We start from the raw sequence: 22,069 nt of genomic DNA, 5'->3' as shown, positions 1-22,069 counted from the left end.
TGGGCCTCCTGTCACCTCCTCTGTACTTATTTCTCCTTGACACTGACTTTTAGACTTTTCCTCACGCGTATTTCTATGCTATTCTCTGTATTCGTGCGAGGGGCTCTGGATCCCTGTGGTGTTAGCTGGGGTGTAATAAGGAAATGGATAACACCAGGACTGAAAGAAAGTGCGAGAGGCTTCTACTTGGCCAGTTAACCAGAGCATTCAGCCCCCACAGAAGCTCAGGGTCTGGAGCTTTCCAGCTAATGTTTGACTCTAGTCTGAGGCCATCAGTGGGTTCGGACTGCTCCAATGAGAGCCTGAAAGGGAGCAGGTGTATGAGAACCAGGTTGCCCTGATTCTTCAGGACCTCCATTGGGGTGGAAGGAAACCAAAGGAAGGGGTGAGGGGCGGCACTGCTGATGGCAGAAATCGGCAAATCTCGGCGGGGCGGGGGGCAGGCAGAGGATGTGGGCGGGGCTGCATTGTGACTTTCGTGGGCCGTAGACACTTCCACCTTTGTGGCAAAAATGGTATTTTATGACTGCTCTGGTAGAAAGACGAATGTAACCCTGGCTGGATTCATTATTTTTTTTTTTAAGATTTTATTTATTTTTGACAGAGAGAGAGAGCACAAGCAGGGGGAACATCAGAGGGAAAGGGAGAAGCAGACTCCCAACTAAGCAGGGAGCCTGATGCGGGGCTCGATCCCAGGATCCCCGGATCATGAACTGAGCTGAAGGCAGACGCTTAACCATCTGAACCACCCAGGTGCCCCTGGATTCATTATTATAGATTCATTTTCCCCCCCGAATTTAAAAGAAATAAAAATGAAAATATTTTCTAAGCCCCTGGAAGAACCGCGGGCCCAGGCTTGTGGCATTTTGCCTGAGGCATTGGCCCCGGCTCAGGGTGAGAAGTGTCCCTGGACTCAGGATGACTTGGAAAGGGCCCCATCCTGGAGCTCTCCCACCATGTGCCAGCTGGCGGCTTGGGCCCGGGGCCCTGGTGCTTCTGCCCTGTGGGGAGGGGACAGGTGAGCTCTGTCTGTGACCACAGAAGCCAGCTCCAGTGCCATCATTTTGCGTTTCAGACGAGAAAGGTGAGACTCGGAGGAGGAAGCTCTCTAATTTCCAAAACACGGAGTGGACATCTAGAGTGGGAATGGTTGGTCCCTGTGGGCCTGGGCAACCCGTGGGTCCCATTACCACGGCAAGGGTCTCCTGACCGAGAAGCCCCCTCACGTGGAGTTCATGGGACTGTGTGTGGGCAGTCTAAGTTTGCCACTGTACTGTCTATGAAGAAAGGATCTACTAAGAAAAATGAAAATGAGGGACGCCTGGGTGGCTCAGTCGTTAAGCGTCTGCCTTCGGCTCAGGTCATGATCCCAGGGTCCTGGGATCGAGTCCCACATCGGGCTCCCTGCTTGGCGGAGAGCCTGCTTCTCCCTCTCCCTCTGCCTGCCGCTCCCCCTGCTTGTGCTCTCTCTCTATCTCTGTTAAATAAATAAAAATCTTTTTAAAAATAATAAAGAAAAATGAAAATGGAAGAAAATGAGGGGGAATGGTTATACTACCCAAGCAGTTTGTTATTTTCAAGCCCCAAAGCAACACCAGTTTATGTTTGCAAACACCACACAGTAAACCTGCAGGCCACCCCACAGGTAGTTCATATGTAGTCTTTCAGGCACGGTTCCTGAGACCTTTACTAAGCCGTGCACTGCGAACAGAACTCTATAACACTCTATTTCTTAAAAAATAAACCCAACTTCAGATGGCCAATGTGGCCCGGATTTGTGAGTGTTTTCTGAACGTTCTTGCTTGGAGCGGAATGGCAATGAGGCACACCTCTCAGCGGCTGGGGCGAGGGGGCCTTGCAAATCTGCACCCCATGACCAGCTACCAGCAGCAATGGCTGTTACTGCCCACTGCCCTCAAAGGGAAGAAACACACAAAATCACCCCAATACCAAAAGCAATAACAAATAGCTCCTTGGAACCCTGGGAATTTCAGCAGACCTGAACTTGACCTTGAAACGCTCAAATGGCACCACAAAGAACTTGGGATATGTTACATACAAGAGACCTTGCTTAAGCGACCCCTCCATCCCTCTCACTGTTGGACCTCACTTTTCCATACATTACCCTATACTTCTGAGGACCCCTCCTTCTGGGACTTCCTGCTTTCACAAGAGCGAATGTATTTAATTTAATGACTGATCAGGATCATGAGTTGCCAGGTTTCTTTTTTTTTTAATAATGAAAATCCATAAGAGTTTAAAATATTCTTAGACACACCTAGGCAAACACCACTGACCTCCACGTCCCCGTGAATTCGCACATAAGCTAGCGAGCACCTCGGTGCTGGCTGGCCCCCTTTGGCACCAGAACACAATAATTTATTACGCTTCAATACTTAATAAGTGTGCACAAATATCATGCAAACATATGCCCATACTCACAAACAAAAAGTGTATTAGAGTCGTAGACTTATACAAAACATCTTGTAAACAAAGGGAAAGAGGTTGGCATTCTCTGTACAAAATATGCAGGTTTTTCTTTTTTTTAATAATCTGTAAGATGCATCATACTTCTGGCATTTTCAAAAAGTGAAAACTGTATAAAAATAAATATTCTATGTACAAACACACACACAGGCCCATCCCAGGTTAGAGGCATCACTGCAAAACAAAAACACACAAAACAGAGTAGAGTTAGTGTCGGTGGGCTTGCGGGGATCTCCTTCCCTTGTGGGAAAGGAGTGTGCTCTTTGGAGGGCTGTGGTGGTGGGCGGCTCTGGATAGGGGCACCTCGGCCCCCTGGGTGCAAGGCCCTGGTGCTGTCTGCACCCCGAAGACAGAAAATCACTTTCACCTTCCTGTCATCCCCTTTGTGGACACTAGAGGGCACTTGTTCTCCATGTGGCCTTTGGAGGCCGGGCTGTGGATGAATCGCTCCATCTTCCCAGACTGAATTTATGGCGCGAACCAACAGAGACGAGGCTCTCGGGCTGCTTCCCCAAGACACTGTAGCTCTTGATGGTGACTGTTCTTCCCCTGCTAAGCTCAACCCCTCGCATCTCCTGGTCAGGGACGCCTTGGGTACCTGGGCGTGTAGGGACCCCGCCTTGGGCCTGGTGTCTTGGTGGTTTCACTACTTTTAACTGAATCCTGTGAACTAATGAGATTCTGGGCATTTAGCACAGAGGAGCTATCGTCTGATTGTAAGTGTGCGTCTGCCGTCACTGAGACAGGGCTAGATTAGCTAAGCACCAAGTCGTGGACATGCTGGGATCTCCAGCCCTTTTATGAGGACAAACTAACAGCTGGAGACCATGGGGTGAGGGCTGTGAGACATCTCAGTGGGAGCAAAGAGGAGAGGGGCCGTGGAGGGAGGGTGAGCAGCACGTTAGGGCTTCTGGATTAGCAAACTGATGGCCCTCGTCAAGTTGAGGAGTCCTGTGCTTTGGGGGCCCTGGATGGGTGGGGTGATCTTGTGCAGGGGCATAGCCTTGTGGTGTCAGACAGTTTTAAGGATGGCAATGCCAAGGGCGAACAAATGAAAACTCACTGCTGGTAGGAATCCTGGGACCCCGGGAGGGGCTGGGCTGTAGGACTCGTGTGTGCAAACATGGAGCTCTGGCAGTTTGAGTTCAAGGGGAAGGGTAGAGTGGTGACCCGGCCAGTGTCTAGGAGGAGGTAGGGAAGTGATCAGAGTGTACAGTTTAAGCAACTCAGATTTCCTACATCTGGGTAAATGTCATCATGTGGCTTAATGGCTTAAATGACCTCGTGTGAACACTGAGAATAGCTACTGATAACTAATTTTAAAACGTGGTCTAGTAGTCCTTGGAGGAAAGTGCTGTGGAAATTAACCACACAAAGCATAAAGATGTCAGCTGTGTGGCTACGTGGAAATTCCAGACGCTGGGGTCTGTGGATGCCTTAAAAAGCATTTTAAAAAGTTCTCTAAGTGCATGCAGTGTGTGGGATGTTTAATGGGCACTCTGCCTTCGGGAGCGTTCCTTTCTCGACCCACGTCATTTGCAGAGAGGCCCAGGATGGAAACTGCACGTGCTTAATCACACTTGAGAAGGGGGGGCACCACAAACCGCTGGGCAGCCTTACCTTGTTCCAGCAGCCCTGGACTGGTAAACCGTCTTCACCCTATAGTGAGGAAGGAAGGCAGATGGCTCAGACTCCGAGACAGCCCCCCAAGCAGGCGGGACGGGGGGACAAGGGCCACAGACACTGCGGCAGCTGATCAGGATGCAGCCCACCTCTTGTCTCTTTCTCTTCTCTGCTGCAGGGCAGAACTTCGGAAGGGGCTGGGAAGCCAGCCAGGTGGACTTCCCATTGACTAGGGTCCCATGTAGTTGTAGGGCAAGGCCAAGAGGGGCTGCCCTAGCCTGTGGGGTCAGCCCTAGCCTGTCAAGGACAGCCCTAAGCCCCGCGGGTCTCTGCTCTGGCTGGACTGAGGGCTAGGTGCTCATGGGTAAGTCACTCAGCACTTGGCGGCCTGTCTTTTCCTCTGTAAAACCTGGGAAGGCACAACTGTATGAAATGGTCGCTATGGTGCCCCCAGCTCTCCTACTATCTCAGTTGCCTCTCTTCCTCAGCGGTAAGAGGAAGACGTCTAGGCAGGTCCATGTGATAATCAGTAAGGAGGAGGACGGGACACAACGGGGCAAGCCACCTCACAGGTATTGCCACGTGGCCCTGAGGTGCCTTCCACAAGGCAACGCTGGCCTCTGGCACAGCCCTGGCCATCGTTGGGAATTTGGGGTGGGGGGGATGAAGTGGAGGATGGGATGCTGTGCGCCGTTTGTCTTCTTTGCTGGCGGGCCCCCTGCGGAGCACCTGAGTCTTCTTGGGGCCCGATGTCCCGGCTTCTCTGGCATACCCTTTGGGGAATCTGGAACTTTCGTGAGACAAAGTGGGGAGGGTGGGGCTGAACCGGGGCATAGATCTAGTTCTCAGTCCGTGTCTACTAGAACTGCAGCCCAGATTCTAGAATTCACAGTCCAGGGCACAGCAAGGATGGACACAGGGTTTCGGGGGGACTGGAGCAAGTGGTCAGCCCAGAGGCAGTTGAAGGGGAGCCTTCTGTGCCCCAGACCAATCTCAGCACCATGACAGGTGCCTAAACCGCTCACCTGACGTTCAGCAGGCAGCCGGCCTGACATGGAGGGCCGAAGAAGTCTAGTTACCTTGTGCTAAGATAGCTGCCCCTGTCCCCACGTCCACAACAACACAGTGCAGGAGACGGGGAGCAGAGCAACGGTGAGAAACACGGTTTGCATTAAGGACCAAATAAAGATGACCTTTGTTGTCCCCTCTGGGTCAGGGAGGGTCTGCAAGGGGAGGTGGGACACTCCAGAGCCTCATGAAGACCTTCTGCCCCCTTCCCCAGCCTGCCACGGTGCAACACTCCACATGACTCTGGAAGGGAGAGGAGCCTCCGCGGGCCACAGCGGTATTCCCATTGGCACATGAAGGTGGCGGGGCAGGGGGGGGGGGTGCGGCAGAGGAGAGCGAGGCAGGCAGAGGGAGCGTGGGAGAGAGGTGGCTGGAGCTGTAGAGGGCGGGACTTGAGGCGTTCAGACTGTGGGAGGCATGTGGCAGAGGGGAGACCTGGCTGGCGATTAGCGGAGGTCTCTGCAGGGGCCAGGGAGTCCCATGGTTGCATGCTCGGGTTCATGGGCCCGGGCGGTGGGGAAGTGGGGACGGCGAGCAAGGGTGTCAGCAGTGGGGAAACAGGAAGCAAGCTACTCTGTGCTCTTCTTTTGTTGTGTGCCCTGGTCCTAAAAAGTCTCTACACGGGGCTCTGTGGTCACCTCTCAGGGTCACATTTATAACAAAGTTATAAGAAAATAAGAGCATATTTTCTTATAACTTTTTCCCTTCTCTTCAAATATAATTCCCGAGGGACCCTGGGGCGGGATTTGGGACCCGGAGTCCTCATCTGACTATTGCTTGTATAAAAATAGCTCCATGAACTCCAGAACTCCTGGGGACATTTAGGAGAGAAGGAACCTTTTAAGCCAATTGCCTTGGCATGAGGGGCCATCTTCTATTCCCCTTAAAGGGAGGTGAAAAGATAGCTGTGGGGGCGAGTGTCCCTGCCCCGAGGGGGCCAGGGGCCGGGGCCCAGCACGAGCCGCACTGTGGCCACTCCGCCGGGACATGCTTGGAGAGTATTCCTAAGTGTCTCCCCGGCTCCTGTCTTCCCTTCCTCAATGACATTCCCAACCTTTCCATTCTCTTCCAGACTTGCTGGTGGTGAACCATCTAAAGATGGAAGGAAGGGAAGCCAAGGGAGGATTTTCTAGGGTCTTTCAGGGTTTGAGCAAAAGGGACAAGCCCTTTAGTCTCTAAAATCCTGCTCTTGGACTGTCCCCTGGTTCTGGTGGTACCACTGGGGCAGCGACCCCAGACCCAGCCTGGAGGAACGGGCAGGGTGGCCCCCTCCTCTACCTCCGTTCTAGAACTTCTCAGTCTCCCCGTGTTTATGAGCATGCCCACTGGTCCCCTGCCACCTCGCGAGATGGTGGAGTGGGAAAGGTTGTGGCACCGACTCAGGCATCTCATTCAAGTGTTTTGCCAGGTGCTCAGCAGATGCTTTTGCCGAACCAACTGCCGTGTGTGAAGGAAGAGGAGTCGGGGTTGCTACGAGCCTGGCCAGAGAGTCCACTTCCCTAGCTTTCTTTCTGGGGGTAGGATGGCTAGAAGCAGCTGTGAAAGGAGAACCATATGCAGCCAAAGCTGGCTTCGGGGGCGGACGGGACGGTTCACAGGAAGGGGATGAGCTTTCGAAGCAGCTGTGGGAAGAAGCCAAGAAAACATCCTGGCAAACTTTGCATGCTCGAGGGGGCATGGCGGGAGCCCCTGAGGACCGGCCAGGGCAGGGTGACCCCTAGCGTCCACAGAGAGAAGGGGCAGGAGGCATGTGGGGGGGGCGGTGTGTGGCCAGAGAGGCATGCAGGCGAGAACCACACACGTGCGGAAGCCCGAATCGGCCATGCAGGCAGGGGAGGGTGACGCCATACCAATGGGCATGGGGCATCCAGTCCGTCCAGCCCTGGTAACCCCGGCTCCCCTTTCTCTCCTTTAAAACCTCGGTGTCCCTGTTCACAAAACCAACCACGATGATTATTTAGGTCAAGGCTGGCCAGCTCCGACTGTGGAGTGGAGAGGCCCAGTCCCCCCCCAGCCAGGATGCAGGACCCTCGAGGCAGCTACAAGGAGGGCCACAATCCCGCGGATTCCCACTTCCCAGATTCAACTTTTGTGCTCTCTCTGGCTTCCATGAGAGCTGCGCTTTGGAATGTGTACAGCCAGCCCCCTCTCCGTTTAAAGACTCGCTTGGAATAAACGTGGATGAACTTCAAATTTAGCATATCATAATTTTCAGAACCTTCAAACGGATTGTGAGGGCACTTGAGAAGCCCGGCTAATGTGCCACAAATCCTTCCTTATAAGCTTGTTTGGGGGCTCCTGGAGGGGCTCTGTCTACTGATTTTGGTCTCCGGCTTCACAGGCTTTAGTTGCATGGCTAGTGGCCGTGGGAGGCTGTATATGAAGAGCCCCCCTTCTGGCCTTGGTCTACCCCGTCTGGGGCCTGGGGTCCTGCATCCTGACGGAGGATTCCAACAGCTTGAACTGCTGGCCACAGAGGTGGCCACGAAACGAAGAAGGCAAATGTGTGGCTCACAGATGCTATGCAGGCTTCCAGAGCTATCCTGGAGCGGAGGGCCGAGGCCTGCTCCAAGATCCCTTTCCTTGGGGACCGGGTTCTTGTTTCCACACATCAATTGTTCTGCGTCTTCAGAGGAAAGGGATTTGGCCAGAATGACTTGCAGCTGTGGTTTGAGGGTACCACCACCAGCAGAATTTTCCTGGCCAAGTGACAGGATAGATTTGATAGCATTAGTGTAGACATTCGCTCGTCATCTTAGCTTATTTGCCTTCTTGGTTTCCAACTTGCAAACCTCAAGGAAAAAACCAGAACAATGCAAGTGATAAATGAAGACATACCAATGGGCAGGGGGCATCTAATCCAGGCGCTCCTTGGTCTCCCTTATCCCCTTTGGACCCTCTAGAGCCTTTCTTCCCCCTCTCCCCCTGTAAATAATGGTTTAGTCCAAGAGAAAAAAATAACATCAAAACTTTAGGATCATTCATGTGTTAAGGTTAGAAACAGAAAAAGGAAAAAAAAATTAAAGAGGGAAAATAGCGTGGCTTAAATAGGATATCCTTCCCAATAGGATTTGAGGTCAGCACCCATCCCCACCCGTCTATAAGCTGGGAACCTTGGCTAAAGCCAGTGGGCAGGGCGGCGGCGGAGGAAATCGAGGCCTGGGGGCTGGGAGCCAGTAGGGCTCAGAGCTGGAGGTGGAGGGAAATGTAGGAGGAAGCTACTCAGGGCCAGTTTTGCTAATTCTGAGCCCAGAGTGGGCCTGGGATGAACAGGGGGACCTACTTCCTTCTCCTGGTGGGTCCATTTTTGAAAGACTTTGACCTGACAACTTTGGTCCCGATTGGTTTCCATTCCTTTGATATTCTATTAGGAGGCAGGATGATTTTATTTAGAGCCCTGGGGTGTGTGTGTGTGCATGCGTGAGTGTGTGCTTGGGAATGTGTATGCGCGTGTGTGCATATACGAGTGTGTGCTTGTGCATAAGTGTATCAAGCTCACACGTGTACGTGTGTGTCCAGAGCTCCTTGGGTGGCCCCTGGCTCTGATAGGTCCTCCCACTGTATGTGGGTCTCTGGTCTCTGGTCTGAATGAGAGGCAGCTAATTTGTATACAGACAAGTTGGTTCAAGGAACTCATTTGTTTCTGAAAAACTTCAGTGAGCATCATCTTTCTAAATCGAACCCCCTCCTGTATGTGTCGGTGTCACTCTCCATTTCAAGAAAGGCTACGGGGACTTCGCAATGAATTTGAGTTTGGATTTTCCTACGTTGGGTCTCCTTACAAAGGGGCCAAATGTGCCCATGGGTAGTCTTCTTGGGAACAGTTCTCCTCTGCTGCAGAAGGCAGACTGTCTCATGCCGGGGGGCTTCCAGAATGCTCCTCGAGGTGGACAAGGCCTTGAAGGCAGGTAGCACAGGGATCAGAAGAAAGGCTTGGAGCCAGAGCGGGTCCCGCCTGTGACCAGCAGTGTGTCTTTGGCAAGTTACTCAACCTCTCTGAGCCTCATTTTTCTTCACCTGTACCACATGGATAATAGCTCCTGCCTAAAAACTTTGTTGTGATGTCTTTGCGCACATTTAGTGGTGCCATTTAATGGTGGCAGAGAGTCCGTGCTCAGTAATGACAGCTGCTTCACCATGATTACTGTGGTGACAATGACTTCCCGCGAGCCTGTCCCGGAGCCAAGCCGGCTGCCCGCGGTTTGGCCCGGCACGTCTACCGTGTTCCCGTAGTGGCAGATTGCATGGCTCCTGGGGGTGCAGGGGGTCCAAGGACAAGAATGTTTCTTATGTTTCTCTGAATCTTTGGAAACGCCTCAAATTTCTTGATTCCAGAGGTTCCCTGTAATCGCCAGTGGATTGTTCTGAGTTTTCTAAAGTGCAGACGCTTCCTTGGAAAGTGATGTGTTCAGGAGGACACGTGTATAAGCGTATTAGGTGCCATCCCACTGGCTCTGAGCTACGCCCGCCGATGAGAACATGACGGCGTGAACAGTCCCCGAGCAGTGGACCAGCAAAACCGCTAGCTGTTTGGATGGGAAGCCCCAGGGGAAACTTTCTCAGCAAAGTGGTCCCTCTTTCTCCTCGGGTCAGGCCAGCGTAAAAGTGAACGCAGTTGCCTATGTCCAAGGGGTGGGCAAAACTCCCGAGGAGTTGGTGGGGGTGGAGTTCCAGGTCCTGGATGCTTTGCCTTCAGGCAACAGAGGGTCGGCAGCGGTGGTCCTGACTTTCAGGGTGTGTAGCTTGCACTATGGGGAGGCAGGTCCTAAGGGCCCGAGAAATGGCTTTAAAGTGGGTGTCCTTCCGATGGACTCAAAAACAAACAGGGTTCTAGAGGGGAGGGGGTGGGAGGATGGGTTAGCCTGGTGGTGGATATTGAGGAGGGCACATTCTGCATGGAGCACTGGGTGTTATGCACAAACAATGAATCATGGAACACTTCATCTAAAACTAATGATGTAATGTATGGGGATTAACATAAGAATAAAAAAAAATAAAAGAAATAAAGTGGGTGTCCTTCGAAGGTACTAGAGTACTAGCTTTACCTACAACCGCCCTGCCTCCCACCCCCAAAGAGTGACACAAAAGTGGCCCTGGTAAAGAAGGGATTGTAGGTGGGGAAAGGGCAAATAAAAGCTTTCTTTAAAAAATACAGATACAGAACTTGATTTCAGAGGAACTGAGTTGAAGCTGGGAGAGTGGAGGGGAAGGATGAGGGGGATGGGGTCTGGGGATGGGGCGAGCGCGTCTGCGCGAAGTACTGAAGGAGAGAAGGAAGGAAGAGTCCGGCCTAGACCAAAAGAGATAAGGGAGGGCGGAGAGGTAAGGAGGCCAGGGGGACCTGGCGGAGCAGGCCTCTCGCACACACAAGCACGCACACACCCCCCAGCCGGGGTGTCTTGAAGAGTGACGGCAACCTCCCTGCATGCACGCAGACTTTCCAGTTGGCTGGCTTGCAGGCAGCTCCACCCCTGCACCCAATTTTCCTGATGCCAAATGCCAAATTCATGCCACCCTTTATCTCCCCCCCGCCCCGCCTTTTAAGCTGGCTCCACGTGGGACTTGAACTCATGACCCTGAGATGGAGACTGAGCTGAGATCAAGAGCTGGACACCTTCTCATGCCTGGTGGGGGCCGGGGCTCGGAACACCTGCAGCTTCGCCTTCACGAGCAACGGTGAGGCTTCTAACTAGAATGTCATCGAAGCCCCTCTGGTCTTTTCCCTTGACCAAAGCGTCACTATTCTGAGCTTCCAGGCCTCAGGAAAAAGAACTGGCCGTGGCAAAGCGCCGACTCTGCGTAGAACTTCCTTTGTTTTGAAGGCTTTCTTACGAAGCCCTCACATCTCCCCCCAAGAGGTCTGCTAGGGCCAGTGGTATTAAGAGGTCTGTTTGAAGAGGCGAGATGCAGGGGGCACTCTTCCAGGACATTCTGGTGTCTTGAGAGTCAGATCTCTCGAATGGAGGACACAAGCTGTTGCTTGATCCGCAAACCTGCTCTTTGGAACTAGTCAGTTGTTCTTTACGGGTTACCGGAAAGCGAGTTCGTGCAACCTGTTTTCTGGACTTGACCTTTACTAAGTGACATACTACTAATTGACAGGTGGGGCAGGGAAGGCTTGTAGAGCCTCAGGGAGGAGAAGTGGAGGAGAAATATTCTCCCGCTGATTCCTGGGGCCTCACTGGCTCATTCAACAACCCCAGAGCCTTGCCTCAGCGCCGCCCACCACCTGCCGCCCACCACCTGTGATAAGGGCATTGGCCTGCCCCACCTCCGCCTCCGAGGGGAACGTGATCATCTCTGGTTGTGCAGCCTTCGAATGGCTCACTGCTGCAAGCCAACTGAAAAAGTCATAAGAAATAGCTTAAAAGTATTAATTGAATATGCTAAAGACAACCAGAACACTTTAGAATTAAGTTAGAAAGGAGATTAGTATGCCAGCTAAGAGGTGGAATGATCAATTTTTTTCTTTTTCTTTTTTCTTTTTTTTCGTGGCCTCAATTCTTTGATGGCACAGGAAGGAAGGTGGGCTTCCCCACCTGCCCTACCAGCCAGCACATTTCTGGAAGTAGGTCTGATAATTCCAGTGGTTTCTAGACTTGGTCTTCCATGGACAGTTTGGTAGGCGTCACTCTGCCTGCTTCCTCTTCTTTATAGAATATATGGAACAAATTGAGTTACTTTCGACCAGCTGCCAGGAAGGAGAACTTAGGGCTAAAGAAGAGTTCAATAAATATCTTAAATGGAAAAGACCGGAATTGGTGCAGGATATAAGCATACAGATTCTGGCACTTTCTATCCATGGACACGGTTATCAGTGTTCAAAGATCAGCTGGAGGACCTGGGATCTGGGAGCCACCTGTTCTGCCTCTAAAGCTCTGCGGGAGCTTGGTATATTTCGTCGTGGTCCTGGCCTGTCTCTCCCTCTGCGACCCTTGGACAACGTGACCCACTAGAAGATGCGCTGGGGCCTCTAAGTGCTGTGGGTCACACTCTGGGGACCACTGTGATGAAGCAGCAGGCGAGACCTTCTGTGAACGGACCCACAGCTCATCTCTGGGTCCGAGGTGGTTAAAGGGTCCCTGCTGAGGCCAGATGTGGCCTGTGTCAGATACGTGGCATGTGTCCCATCCTACCACATGGCTGTGGGGGCCGTGGACGTTCAAGAGCTCTGTGTTGGTGATGATGGCAGAAACCAAAGGGACAGCAAAGGACCTCAGAAGGTACAATTCGTTTCATGGTCCTGCAGGCTCTTTCCAAGAGAAATAATGGCTGTGATCATTTTTTAAAGGGTTGGCTGCTTACAACAGAAGTGTGCTTGTGCTTGGAGCTGGAATTTATTTCTCCCTCACCAGTGGCCTGGGATGCCTGGCGAAACGAAATCTCAGAAGGCTACGACTAGGCAATGGTGGGTCTAAAAATACCATCGAGGGGTCCATTAGCAGGGCACTGCAGAGAGTGGGCACGTGGCTCCCATGGCTGGACAACAATGTTAATCTGATGACCACTGTGGGATTCGGTCTTCCCTTGCCAGGTGGGAAAAAACCATGCTTCCATTTCAGGATCAGGCCCCAGGCTGCCTGCACGCTAGAGTAAGCCCTTTACTACAAAGCCTTTTAATTTTGGATGATTTACCAGGAAGAACTATATTTGCCAATGTTGGGTCAGGAATCCCCAATTGATCATTCCACCACATCATGAAGACATTAGTAACCACAGCCAAAGTGCAAGGGCTCAGACTCACCCGGTTTCCTTTGTCTCCGGGTGGTCCATGTAAACCCTGCAATAAGTCACACAAATGAAGACACGTTCATGAGAAAGGACAGGAGGGCCGTCCAGGCCTTCCTTCCAGGCTCAGAAAGGTCTGATGCCTAATTCCTCAGAGACAGGCTTAATTATCCCTGTTTTACAGAAGAGGACAAAGGGACTTGACCTCTAGACACATAATGAGTTATGGGCGCTCGCTCTGCAGCTGAGGCCCTGGCCTGTGGCCCTGTTCTTCCAGCTCACTCCTCCCGACAGGTGGCAGGTGCTGAGGACACGGTCTGTGTGCAGAGCAACTCTCCCGGCAGAAGAGGTGTTTGCATGGCTCTCCCACCAGACTCTTGCCAGAAAAGTGACCCCAAAGCTGCTCTTTTCAAGGTATAGGCTGTCCTCCATGACTTCAGCTAGGGAAGCAGCACCAGGCAAAGACTGGCTGGGGTTGGCCGGAGCAAAGTTGCTTGGGCAGCCACACATGGAGCTGGTGAACAGATGTACAACCTTCAAGTGGGTGGAAACAGTGGTCCTGGCTGTCTTAGGCCATCCACTTTTACAACAACACAGCAGGAAAACTGGGGAGGCAGTCCTGTCATGAAACATCTCCTTTTTGCATTATAATGATCTGGCTTTGCTTCTGCCCTTCCTCGATGGCCGTGCACATTCATCTGAGAGAACCCCCCCCCCGCATCCCTTCAGATGGTCCATGTGGCTGAGGACCTGGTACCCCAACAGGGCCCACGTGTGCCCAGGTTTGCCTCGAGCATGCCCAGCAGGGAAGTTCCACGACCACGTGGCTTTTGGCAGCTTCCTCTGTCATAGAAATCAGCATTCTCACTCGGCTCTGGATGTTTGCTCCAGGCTCTGGGCAGTCTGCCCTGGCAGGGCTTCGGCCGGGGGATAGCGATGGGGGACAGAAAGCTCTAGTCGCATGACACTTACAGGAAGCCCAGCTGCTCCTGTTGGTCCTGTCATCCCCAGGTCGCCTTTGCTGCCCTGAAACAGGAGAAAGAAACCCATGAGCTCCCCCTGATGTGGGAACCACCTTCCACCCACCGTTTTCTGTTTCTGTAGGAAACCCCGGGAACCTCTCCGGTCCCTTCAAAGAGCCCTCTACGAAGCAAGGGCTCAGCGGAGGGTGTGACTGGTGTGGACCCCACCATGGCGGGGGGCTTGGAGGCCCCCCTCCCTCCAGCGGAGCCCATTCCCCAAGGCCCTCTGGAAAGACTGGACAGTGCCCTGAAGCTACTGGCTGGCCTCAAGCAGAAGCCGAGAGGGAAACAAGGAGCAGGAAATGAGCATGGACAGAGAAGAGGGGGGAGAGAGAAAAAGAGCTTTGCTTTCTTCTTTGAGGCCACAACTGTCACCTCTGAAAGCAGCCATCCTGGTCCCCAAAGTGGCTGTGATCTCGGGGAGGGACGTCTATGTCCCTCTTCAGAAGCTCCCCACCCTCTACACCCCCAGCTGTGTGGTCAGTGAGCGCAGGGGACGGAGCCTCCCCTGCGGCAAAAGGTCCACAGATGCCCGCACAGGGTCTAGCGCCCCCACAGCCCTCTGGTGATCTCCCGCCCCAAATGTGCGGAACCTGGGGCCTGGCTGGGAAGAGCGGACCCGGATGGGATGGGCGGCCCTCCTCCTCCCCTGAGCCAAGTCCCCCAGCAGCACCACACACGCGCCCACTCCATGGGAGACAGTGACTGTGGGAACTGGCCTAAGGTCCTGGCCTCCTGACTTCTTGGTGTTGCCCGGGATTTTCTTACCCTACCTGGCACTCCGTTCCATGCTGTCTCCCTAAATCATCACAAAGCTTAGGTGTGTCTGCTCCCGGCAGCACCTGGGGCCCAGCCAGACGGAGCCTATGACCGACGCCAGGTGACCAGGAGCCGGGCACAGGAAGCTGTCCGTCTGTCCACTCATAGCGATAAAGTGGGCAACTCAGGCCGGCCAGCTCCCCCACAGGCTATTGTGAGGGTCACCGGGCGAGGCCACGGATGAGGTGCTCGCTGGGCTGGGGGGACGGGTTGGGACCGAGGACCTGCGGCTGGGCAGGGGCGCTGGACCCCTCCTGGTGTGCAGGGTCTCTGGCGACTGAGCACTCACCCTCTCGCCCTTTGGTCCCGCTGGGCCTGGGACTCCGATTGGTCCTGGAGTACCCTGGGGGAGGTGAAAGAAAGCAAAGGTGAGGGGCCTGATGTCGGTGGGGAGCCCCGGGAGGCCCGCCCGGCACCGGAGATGAGCAAGGTCCAAAGGCCCATTTTCAGGGTTGGCGAGGCCAGGCTCGTTCAAGGCAGTCATTGGACTGGGGCGTCTTCCTGTTTGGGGCGGGGGCCTCGGGCAGAGAGGTCTCCCCCTGCCTCAGAGCCAGATTTGAGGAGGGAAACCCTTTTGCTTTCCCACCAAGCTTGCCAAGGCTGAAAACGGTAGGAGAACTGCTGCTTCCTTTGCTCCCTGAAGCGCTTGGCGGGGAGTGGGGGGGGCCATCGGGGTGGGGGCAGGGGCCGGCACCTGTTTGCTGTTGCAGCTGCACATGCAGGGGGGGGTCATGCCACAGAGACTGATGCAGATGCACACACACAGAGGCAGGCGCGGGGGGTCATTCAGCCACCGCTCACCCCACCCGCCCCACCGCGGGCTACCCTGGCCTCCAGCCTCTGTCCCCGCGCCGTGGCCCTACGGGGCAGGCCGGACCAGAGAGTGATGGGTGCGCTTCCGGTGTCTGTGGGGGCACTGGCCTGGCAGCGAGGGGGGTCCCACCGCTCCGGACTCCGGGCTCCGGGGGAGTCGGGGCAGCTGGAGCCTTGGGCTTAGAGGCGGGGCGGGGCTGGCCATGGCACACTTAAGCACCTTTCCCAGGTCCCCATTGTCCACCCCGACTAGAAGGAGGTTTATATTTCAGGTCTATATTGCTCTGCCTCCGTGTTTAGGCTTCCTGCTCAGACGAGGCCCTGCGGCTGTGGGGCTGGCAGGTGGGCAGTTCCCGGTGCTGCCTCGGGCTCGAGCAAGTGGGGAAACACTGATTTATGTTATGAGAAAAAAAAGAAAGAGCCATAAGACGTCCTCCGTGCCCCCTCTGCAGCTACGAGGGAAGACTATGGGGTGTCAGAAATGCGAGCGGCCTGATCAGGGTCATGGCTGAGGACAAGTCCAGCCTCGAAGGCCTATCAATGCTGAGATATTGGAGAAGCTTCTTGGCTTCCTGACGGTCCGTTTCCCTCCCCTGTAAAAGGGGGATGATGACATGAGTGTTTGCTTTCGGGGCCGCTGCCCGGCTGAAATGGATGAACGCACCTCACGCCTTTGGCACTGGTAAATGTTAGTATTCGCAGGGCAGGGTTATTCCTCCCATAAAACTTTTCCTTTAAGGTTGTGATGTTGATTTAATGAGAAAAATACAACCTGAGGTCCAAAGGGGACAGAATCTATGACTTTGCCCTGTTCCCCTCTGTCCAGCAAGAATGGAGGACAGTTTTGGATTCTCTGATTCCAGCCACAGATCATCCCCCTAGCCCTGACCGGCCACCTGGGGAAGGCACGCTAGGTGTGAGGAGGGTGCATAGGGACGGACTCGGGCAGGGGGGGAGCACAGCCCAGAACAGAGGTCTAGTCTCTGAATGGGAGAATCTACAGTGTCGCCTCCACAGACGCGTGGTGGGGAGGGGCTCTGGAAAGGATGTGGCCTTGGGCAAGGCCCGTCACCTCCTGTGCTTTCTGAAGGCACATGCCATAGGATGAGGCTCTGAGTGGGGCTGCTCTTGGTCCTCCCCCTCTCAAAGCTCTAGGCTCCCATTGGCATCAGTTGCGGATCCTCTCCGCCTCTAGGCCTGTCCTCCCCTCCATAAACGGAACCTTCCAAATTCATCTTCCCCCCGAGTGTCATCCCAGCCAGCTCCTTAGAACCTTGTCGTCTGGGCCTAAGACTGTCCCACAAGGGCCAAGCTGGGACTCCCTGGCTGGTGGGGGCTGAGCATACACACCACTCTGGTTATGGCTCGTGGGCAGGGAAGTCCAGCCGCCTGGCCCTGGATGGTCAGGGATCCCTAGGCCCTGGGAAGGTGCCAGGCTTCAGTGGGAATGCCACTTCCCTAAAGACCTCACGAGGCATTCTGGGAGGGGCCTGGAAGGTGGACAGGAGAGGAGAGACTCTTTTGCTGATGCTTCAGTTGTTTGTCACCAGAAGAAGGGCCAGGTGCTTTCTAGTCATGAGTAGGTGATGCCTGTTTTCTGGAATCAGAAAGAATGGAGAAAGAGGGGACCCAAGTGTTCCTCCTTTGCTCTGCATAAACCCCTTGTTGAGTTGCGGGGCAGCCAGGGCACCACAGGAAGCAGGGTCACGTGCCCGCAGAGCACCGAGCTGGGACCGTCCCATACGATCCTAGATACTACACCCGGTCTCACCCCAGTACATACCAGAGGGGGCTGCACAGGACTAGGAAGCCCTTGTGGGCAGACAGGAGATGGACAGAGCTCACAGCATGAAGACAACACAGCACGACGGGTACATACAGACACTGTTGTGCTTGGTGGGCACGAGTCGTGGTCCCAGCCCCTGGGGCTGGGCTCCCAGGCCTCACTCAGCCCATGTCCAGCGGTCAGGAGACCCAGATTTGAGGACCCTGGGTCCATACGATGGCCAGGGGAATTCAGAGAAAGGCCACCCATCTTTGGTCAAGAGGCCTGAAGAAGTATTTCTGAACTGGGCATAGATGGTACATTTCTGGCGTTGGTGATGGGATAAGGCAGGACTCACTGGGAAAATGAGGCCACAGCGGGACAGGGACAGACAAGAGGGGTCACAGGCCGGGGGAGGGGTGGGGCGGGCTGAGGGGTAACGGAGAAGTGACACTCACCGGTGGCCCAGGCCTGCCGTCCAAACCTGAAGCTCCCTGGATGAAGGGAACATGTTTGACCGAAAGAAGGGGAGGGGAGGAACGGGAGGGAGAAAAAGGGACCGGGGGAGGGAAGAGGTGAGTGAAGCCGTGACTTCGGACAGACACAAATGCTGGTCATCAAACAACACGGGAGAAATAAGCTTGGGAGGACAGGTGATGGTATTCACACGGAAACCAACAAAAACGGACACCGAGTGGCAGTGTGGCCGGCTGCCGAGGAGGCCTGTGGCGAGCAGTGCAGATGGCCCTTCTCATCCTCTGTGCCCCCTGCCCCCCTCTCTCCTGGTAGCGCCTCCCAGAAATCCCTCTGCCAAGGGGTTGCAGTGCTCTGGGGAAAGGGATGCAGAAAGAGAATTCATGGAAAGGTGTCTGGAACCAGAGGGAGGGCCTCCTTCCCAGGACGGGTCTCCCTGCAGCGGGACAAGCCTATGTGAAGGGTGGGTTGTCTTCCCAGCCTTTTTTTGCACGGCTGTGGAGACGGGCCAGGCTGAGGAACCCCGAGGAAATCAGTATTGAGTTATAGCACCTGGCTTGGGAACGTGGGTAGAAGCTGGCCTGCTTCTGCTCTGGGGGTGGCAGGGGGGAAGGCCCTCGGATGTTAGTCCTCCCGATGCCTGACCTTTCTCTGGCACTGCGTGGTTTGCAAAGCTCAGCAAAAACGCAATCCATTCCTATTCTCCCAGACAGGGGCCCTTTTAGAGAAAGAGGCTTTGGGGGCAGCTGACTGGGACAGAGGTCTAAGGCCACGTATGCCCTGGAGTAAACTGGCTGGCGGGTGGGATGCTAAGACCCACTTGCTATGCAGCATCCAGTGATACATGAGGTGCGAGTAGGTGCTCTTGCTCCAAAGCTGGGCTGGGAAGCTGCCCCCAAGACACACCTAGGAGACCCAGAGGGAAATTTATCTAATGATTGCCATGCGACAAACCAGAGAGAAGGCAGTGGGGACACTCTAGCCCAGTAAGGACTGAGTTCTTAAAAACGGCTACCAGCTGAGCCTCAAGAAATGAGCCTAGGCTTCAGGATTTTAAAGGTGGGGGAATGCCCCCAGGCAAGGGAGGACAGGGAAAAAGGTGCTGGGTAGTAGGATCCTCCAGGGCCTCCCTTCTCAGATTTAGGATCACAAACTTCTGGGATGATCCTGACTCATGGCCTAGAGAGCTGAGGTTCTCCACCCCACGGCATCATCAGCATTTCCTGAGGGGAGAGGGGGAGCGTAAAATAATAGAGATGCTTGGGCCCTCCCCCACCCCAATTCAACCAGAGTCTCCAAGAGTGAGGCCAGGGTAATGACTTGTTTGAAAAGCTCCAGGCAACTCCAGTGTGTAGCCAGCACTGAGAACCACTTCCATAGGGCCAACAGGAAGAATTCCATAGGATGTTCTGGAAAAACAGGCTGCTACTCTATGGCATAAACTATGGAGGTGAAGCTGAAAATCAGAACTTCAACTAAATATCCACAAACTTTGTCTACGCAGTACCAATACCAAGTTATCTTGAGACATCTGGAGCAGGGGCACGGACTGGTGGTTTTCAGGCCATGTGCAGGCCACTGACATATTTGGTTTGGTCTGCGGAGTTGCAAGTAATTTTGATTTAATGTTAGAAAATGGGGAGATTTCACATAAAATGCCAGATGTCCAGCTTCCTTGGAAAAATGAGACCATCTGGAAGTACTGGGCCCTCATTCCCCCCAGACGACAGCTGAACGGAGGAGGGACTGCTCTCCTTAAGAAGGGATGCATGGCCTCCAGCGTGCCCCAGTCCCCACCACTCCCTCTTGCCTCTCTGAAGTCCCCATTCGTTGCCATATGTGGAGATGCTGTGTTGTTTTCTTAAGCTAGCAAAAGTATTTCTCTGTACCCATGTCTCTACTGAAAGTTGACAACTTAAAGACAGACTGGGCACTTTTGTCTTTCCTCTGGCATTTTCTTTGTTTATATAACTTGTTTGGTCTCTGCACCATTTGCATTTTGACCCCAGACTAAATTCTCCAGTATGCACGAGGGCCTTGGGGCCCTGAAGGTGGACAAGGGGAGATTTGTGGTTGAGTGCGGGCAGGAAGGCTCTTTTCTAGTGAGGAGTACTTAAACATTCTGGACACAGCTGAAGACATGGGAAAATGTCTGTTAAAGTCATCAGTTCCCTGTAGTCTGTCAGGCACATCAGCTCCTTACATGTCCTACCTCTGATGCACTAATGAGGGTGTAATCATACCTATTGCTTTTGCTGTTTGGTTGCTGTGATTATATTAACCAGACCTTCAAGCTCTGCCAAGCTGGGGTAATTGGGCTTCTCTTTGTTCTTCTGCTCTTTATGGCTTCCCAGGGTGGGAACTGGCCTCGTGCCCAGGACAGAGGAAGCCCCAGTGGCTGGAAAGAGCCCCTTTGCAAGGCGATGGCCTCAGCAAAGGAGCGGCCTCTGGCATGGCCTAACCACTGACTTCATATGTGACCTCAAGTGACTCTCTCTTCTCTGGACCCATCAGTAAAATGAGTAGATGGATCCGTGACGTCCATTCCAGCTTCCGAAAACCAAGCCACAAAGAGTGTCAGCCCCACTGGGGGGTGAGGGAGGAGGAAGCCCAGGGCTCCAGGGTGGGTGGTAGAGGGCATGCACCTGGACATAGGGGAGGCAGTGATGAGGCCAGGAGCCCACTGGAGCTTGGGGCAAAAGATTCGCCCAGGCCAGGCCCCCACATCTGGAAATGTAGATGCCTCCCGAGCAGCACCTCGCCCCTACCTGGGGTCTGATCTCAGGGCAGGCTGAGATGAGAGATCTGAGTGGCCTTAGCCTGCTGGGACCAGAGAATCTGCCTTTGTACAAGCTTTTCTGCTGTAGCCAGTGCTGAAGATAGGGAAATAGGTGAGAGTTGGAGAACATTTCACCATCTTGTTGCTCCCAGGTTCTCCAAGCTTGGCTCCCATTAAGGGCAGATTTTTATTGCCTCCGAATCAGGCACATGTAGGGCCTGAGGCTGTTCTCAGGCCACTTGAGGCTCTCCAGCTGGGGGCTCCTTGGGTAGGGGGCCCTGTCTTATTTAGCTCTGCATTACCTCCGACACCCAGGTCGGGACCTGGCCCAGAGGAAGCCCTCGGGAAGGGAACTAGAGTCTATAGTCTTGCCCAGGTAGGAAAGCAAAACCACATGGCATGTTCTGGAATGCTCAGAACTTTAGAACCCCCAGTTTTGCAGAGCCTTCTCCCAGGGTCCTGCACGCCACCCCAGCCTCCTCAGGACCACCCAGCTAGGCTCCTCACAGGCTTGCTGGCTCTGAGATACTTACGGGTAATCCCAGCGGCCCTCGATCTCCTTTCTCTCCCTGGACACCCTTCTCTCCTTTTGCTCCATCTAGTCCTGCTTCCCCCTGAAGGAAAGGGAGGGGGGAGATCACACAAGGGTATGTCTCAGACAACTCGTTCTTGCATCCTGGGATCCTGGAGATAGGGGTGGGTTGGGGAGATGGGGGCAGGTAGAGGATGGAGGAAGGAGGGGGCAGAGGTGGCTGGCCCACGGATGGAGACTCTAAGAATCCTTGAATTCCTAGCCTGGTTCTACCTCCATTAGACTCCTCGGTATCCCTGTGGTAACTGTGAGGTCCCCAAAGGAAAAGGGGATGGGTGGAGCAGAGAAAGACCCACAGGGCAGTTCTAGGTCAGGCTGGGGCAGAAGTGACCGTTTGCAGAGCAGGAAAACTGGGGCCCTGCAGAGATTGGCTGGCAGGTGCCTGGAATGCCAGCATGGGAGCTCTGAGGCTCCCCAACTAATTGGGACAAAAAATTGCCCAACAGTCTCTTGAGGAATATTGGGGGGCACGGGACAATATGCTATCAGTCCTAAGGCCCTCTTACCCAGCTGAAATGCTTTTGAAGGGGGAGATTGGGAGACCCCCCCCAGGCCAGAGACCAATGGGCTTGGACCCATGGAGGGGGCCCACACTACACCCCTCCCTGTCTCCACCCTACTTCAGGGTGAGTGAAAGGTCTGGGGCAGGTTACTTGGAAAAGGATTTCCTCCTTTGCTAAGAATCCAACCCGTTACTCATAGGGTGGATTAATGGATGGGAAAATTCTAAATCGGAAGCCTGCCCAGTGTCAATGATGGATGGTAAAAGGACTTCATTCTCTCCTGGTTGTAGCCACTGGCCAGTGTCAACACGATTCCATTTAGGGAAGGGACTGGCTGAGCCACCCGTCTCCGAAGGACTTTCCTTCTTTTCGGCCCTCTCTGACACTGCCCCTTCC

General features: G+C 54.1%; 1 protein-coding gene across 1 annotated transcript in view; it reads right to left on the bottom strand.

The window, feature by feature from the left end:
- Window positions 1-2,636: 2,636 nt before the first annotated feature.
- Window positions 2,637-22,069, bottom strand: part of LOC118018987 (collagen alpha-1(XIII) chain-like) — a 143,521-nt gene continuing 124,088 nt past the window's right edge. The window contains exons 34-41 of the mRNA XM_035017745.1: window positions 21,112-21,192; window positions 17,784-17,819; window positions 15,037-15,090; window positions 13,879-13,932; window positions 12,923-12,958; window positions 8,017-8,103; window positions 4,108-4,146; window positions 2,637-2,661 (exon numbers count right to left, since the gene is read on the bottom strand). Coding sequence (XP_034873636.1) covers window positions 2,659-2,661; window positions 4,108-4,146; window positions 8,017-8,103; window positions 12,923-12,958; window positions 13,879-13,932; window positions 15,037-15,090; window positions 17,784-17,819; window positions 21,112-21,192 — 390 coding nt within the window. The 3' untranslated portion in view covers window positions 2,637-2,658. The remainder of the gene's footprint in view (window positions 2,662-4,107; window positions 4,147-8,016; window positions 8,104-12,922; window positions 12,959-13,878; window positions 13,933-15,036; window positions 15,091-17,783; window positions 17,820-21,111; window positions 21,193-22,069) is intronic.

Source organism: Mirounga leonina, unplaced genomic scaffold, assembly GCF_011800145.1.
Source record: "Mirounga leonina isolate KUSES-001 unplaced genomic scaffold, KU_Mleo_1.0 Mir_107, whole genome shotgun sequence".
Classification (NCBI taxonomy): Eukaryota; Metazoa; Chordata; class Mammalia; order Carnivora; family Phocidae; genus Mirounga; species Mirounga leonina.
Note: the sequence above shows the minus strand (reverse complement) of the source record. Positions and strands in the feature narration are given on the sequence as shown.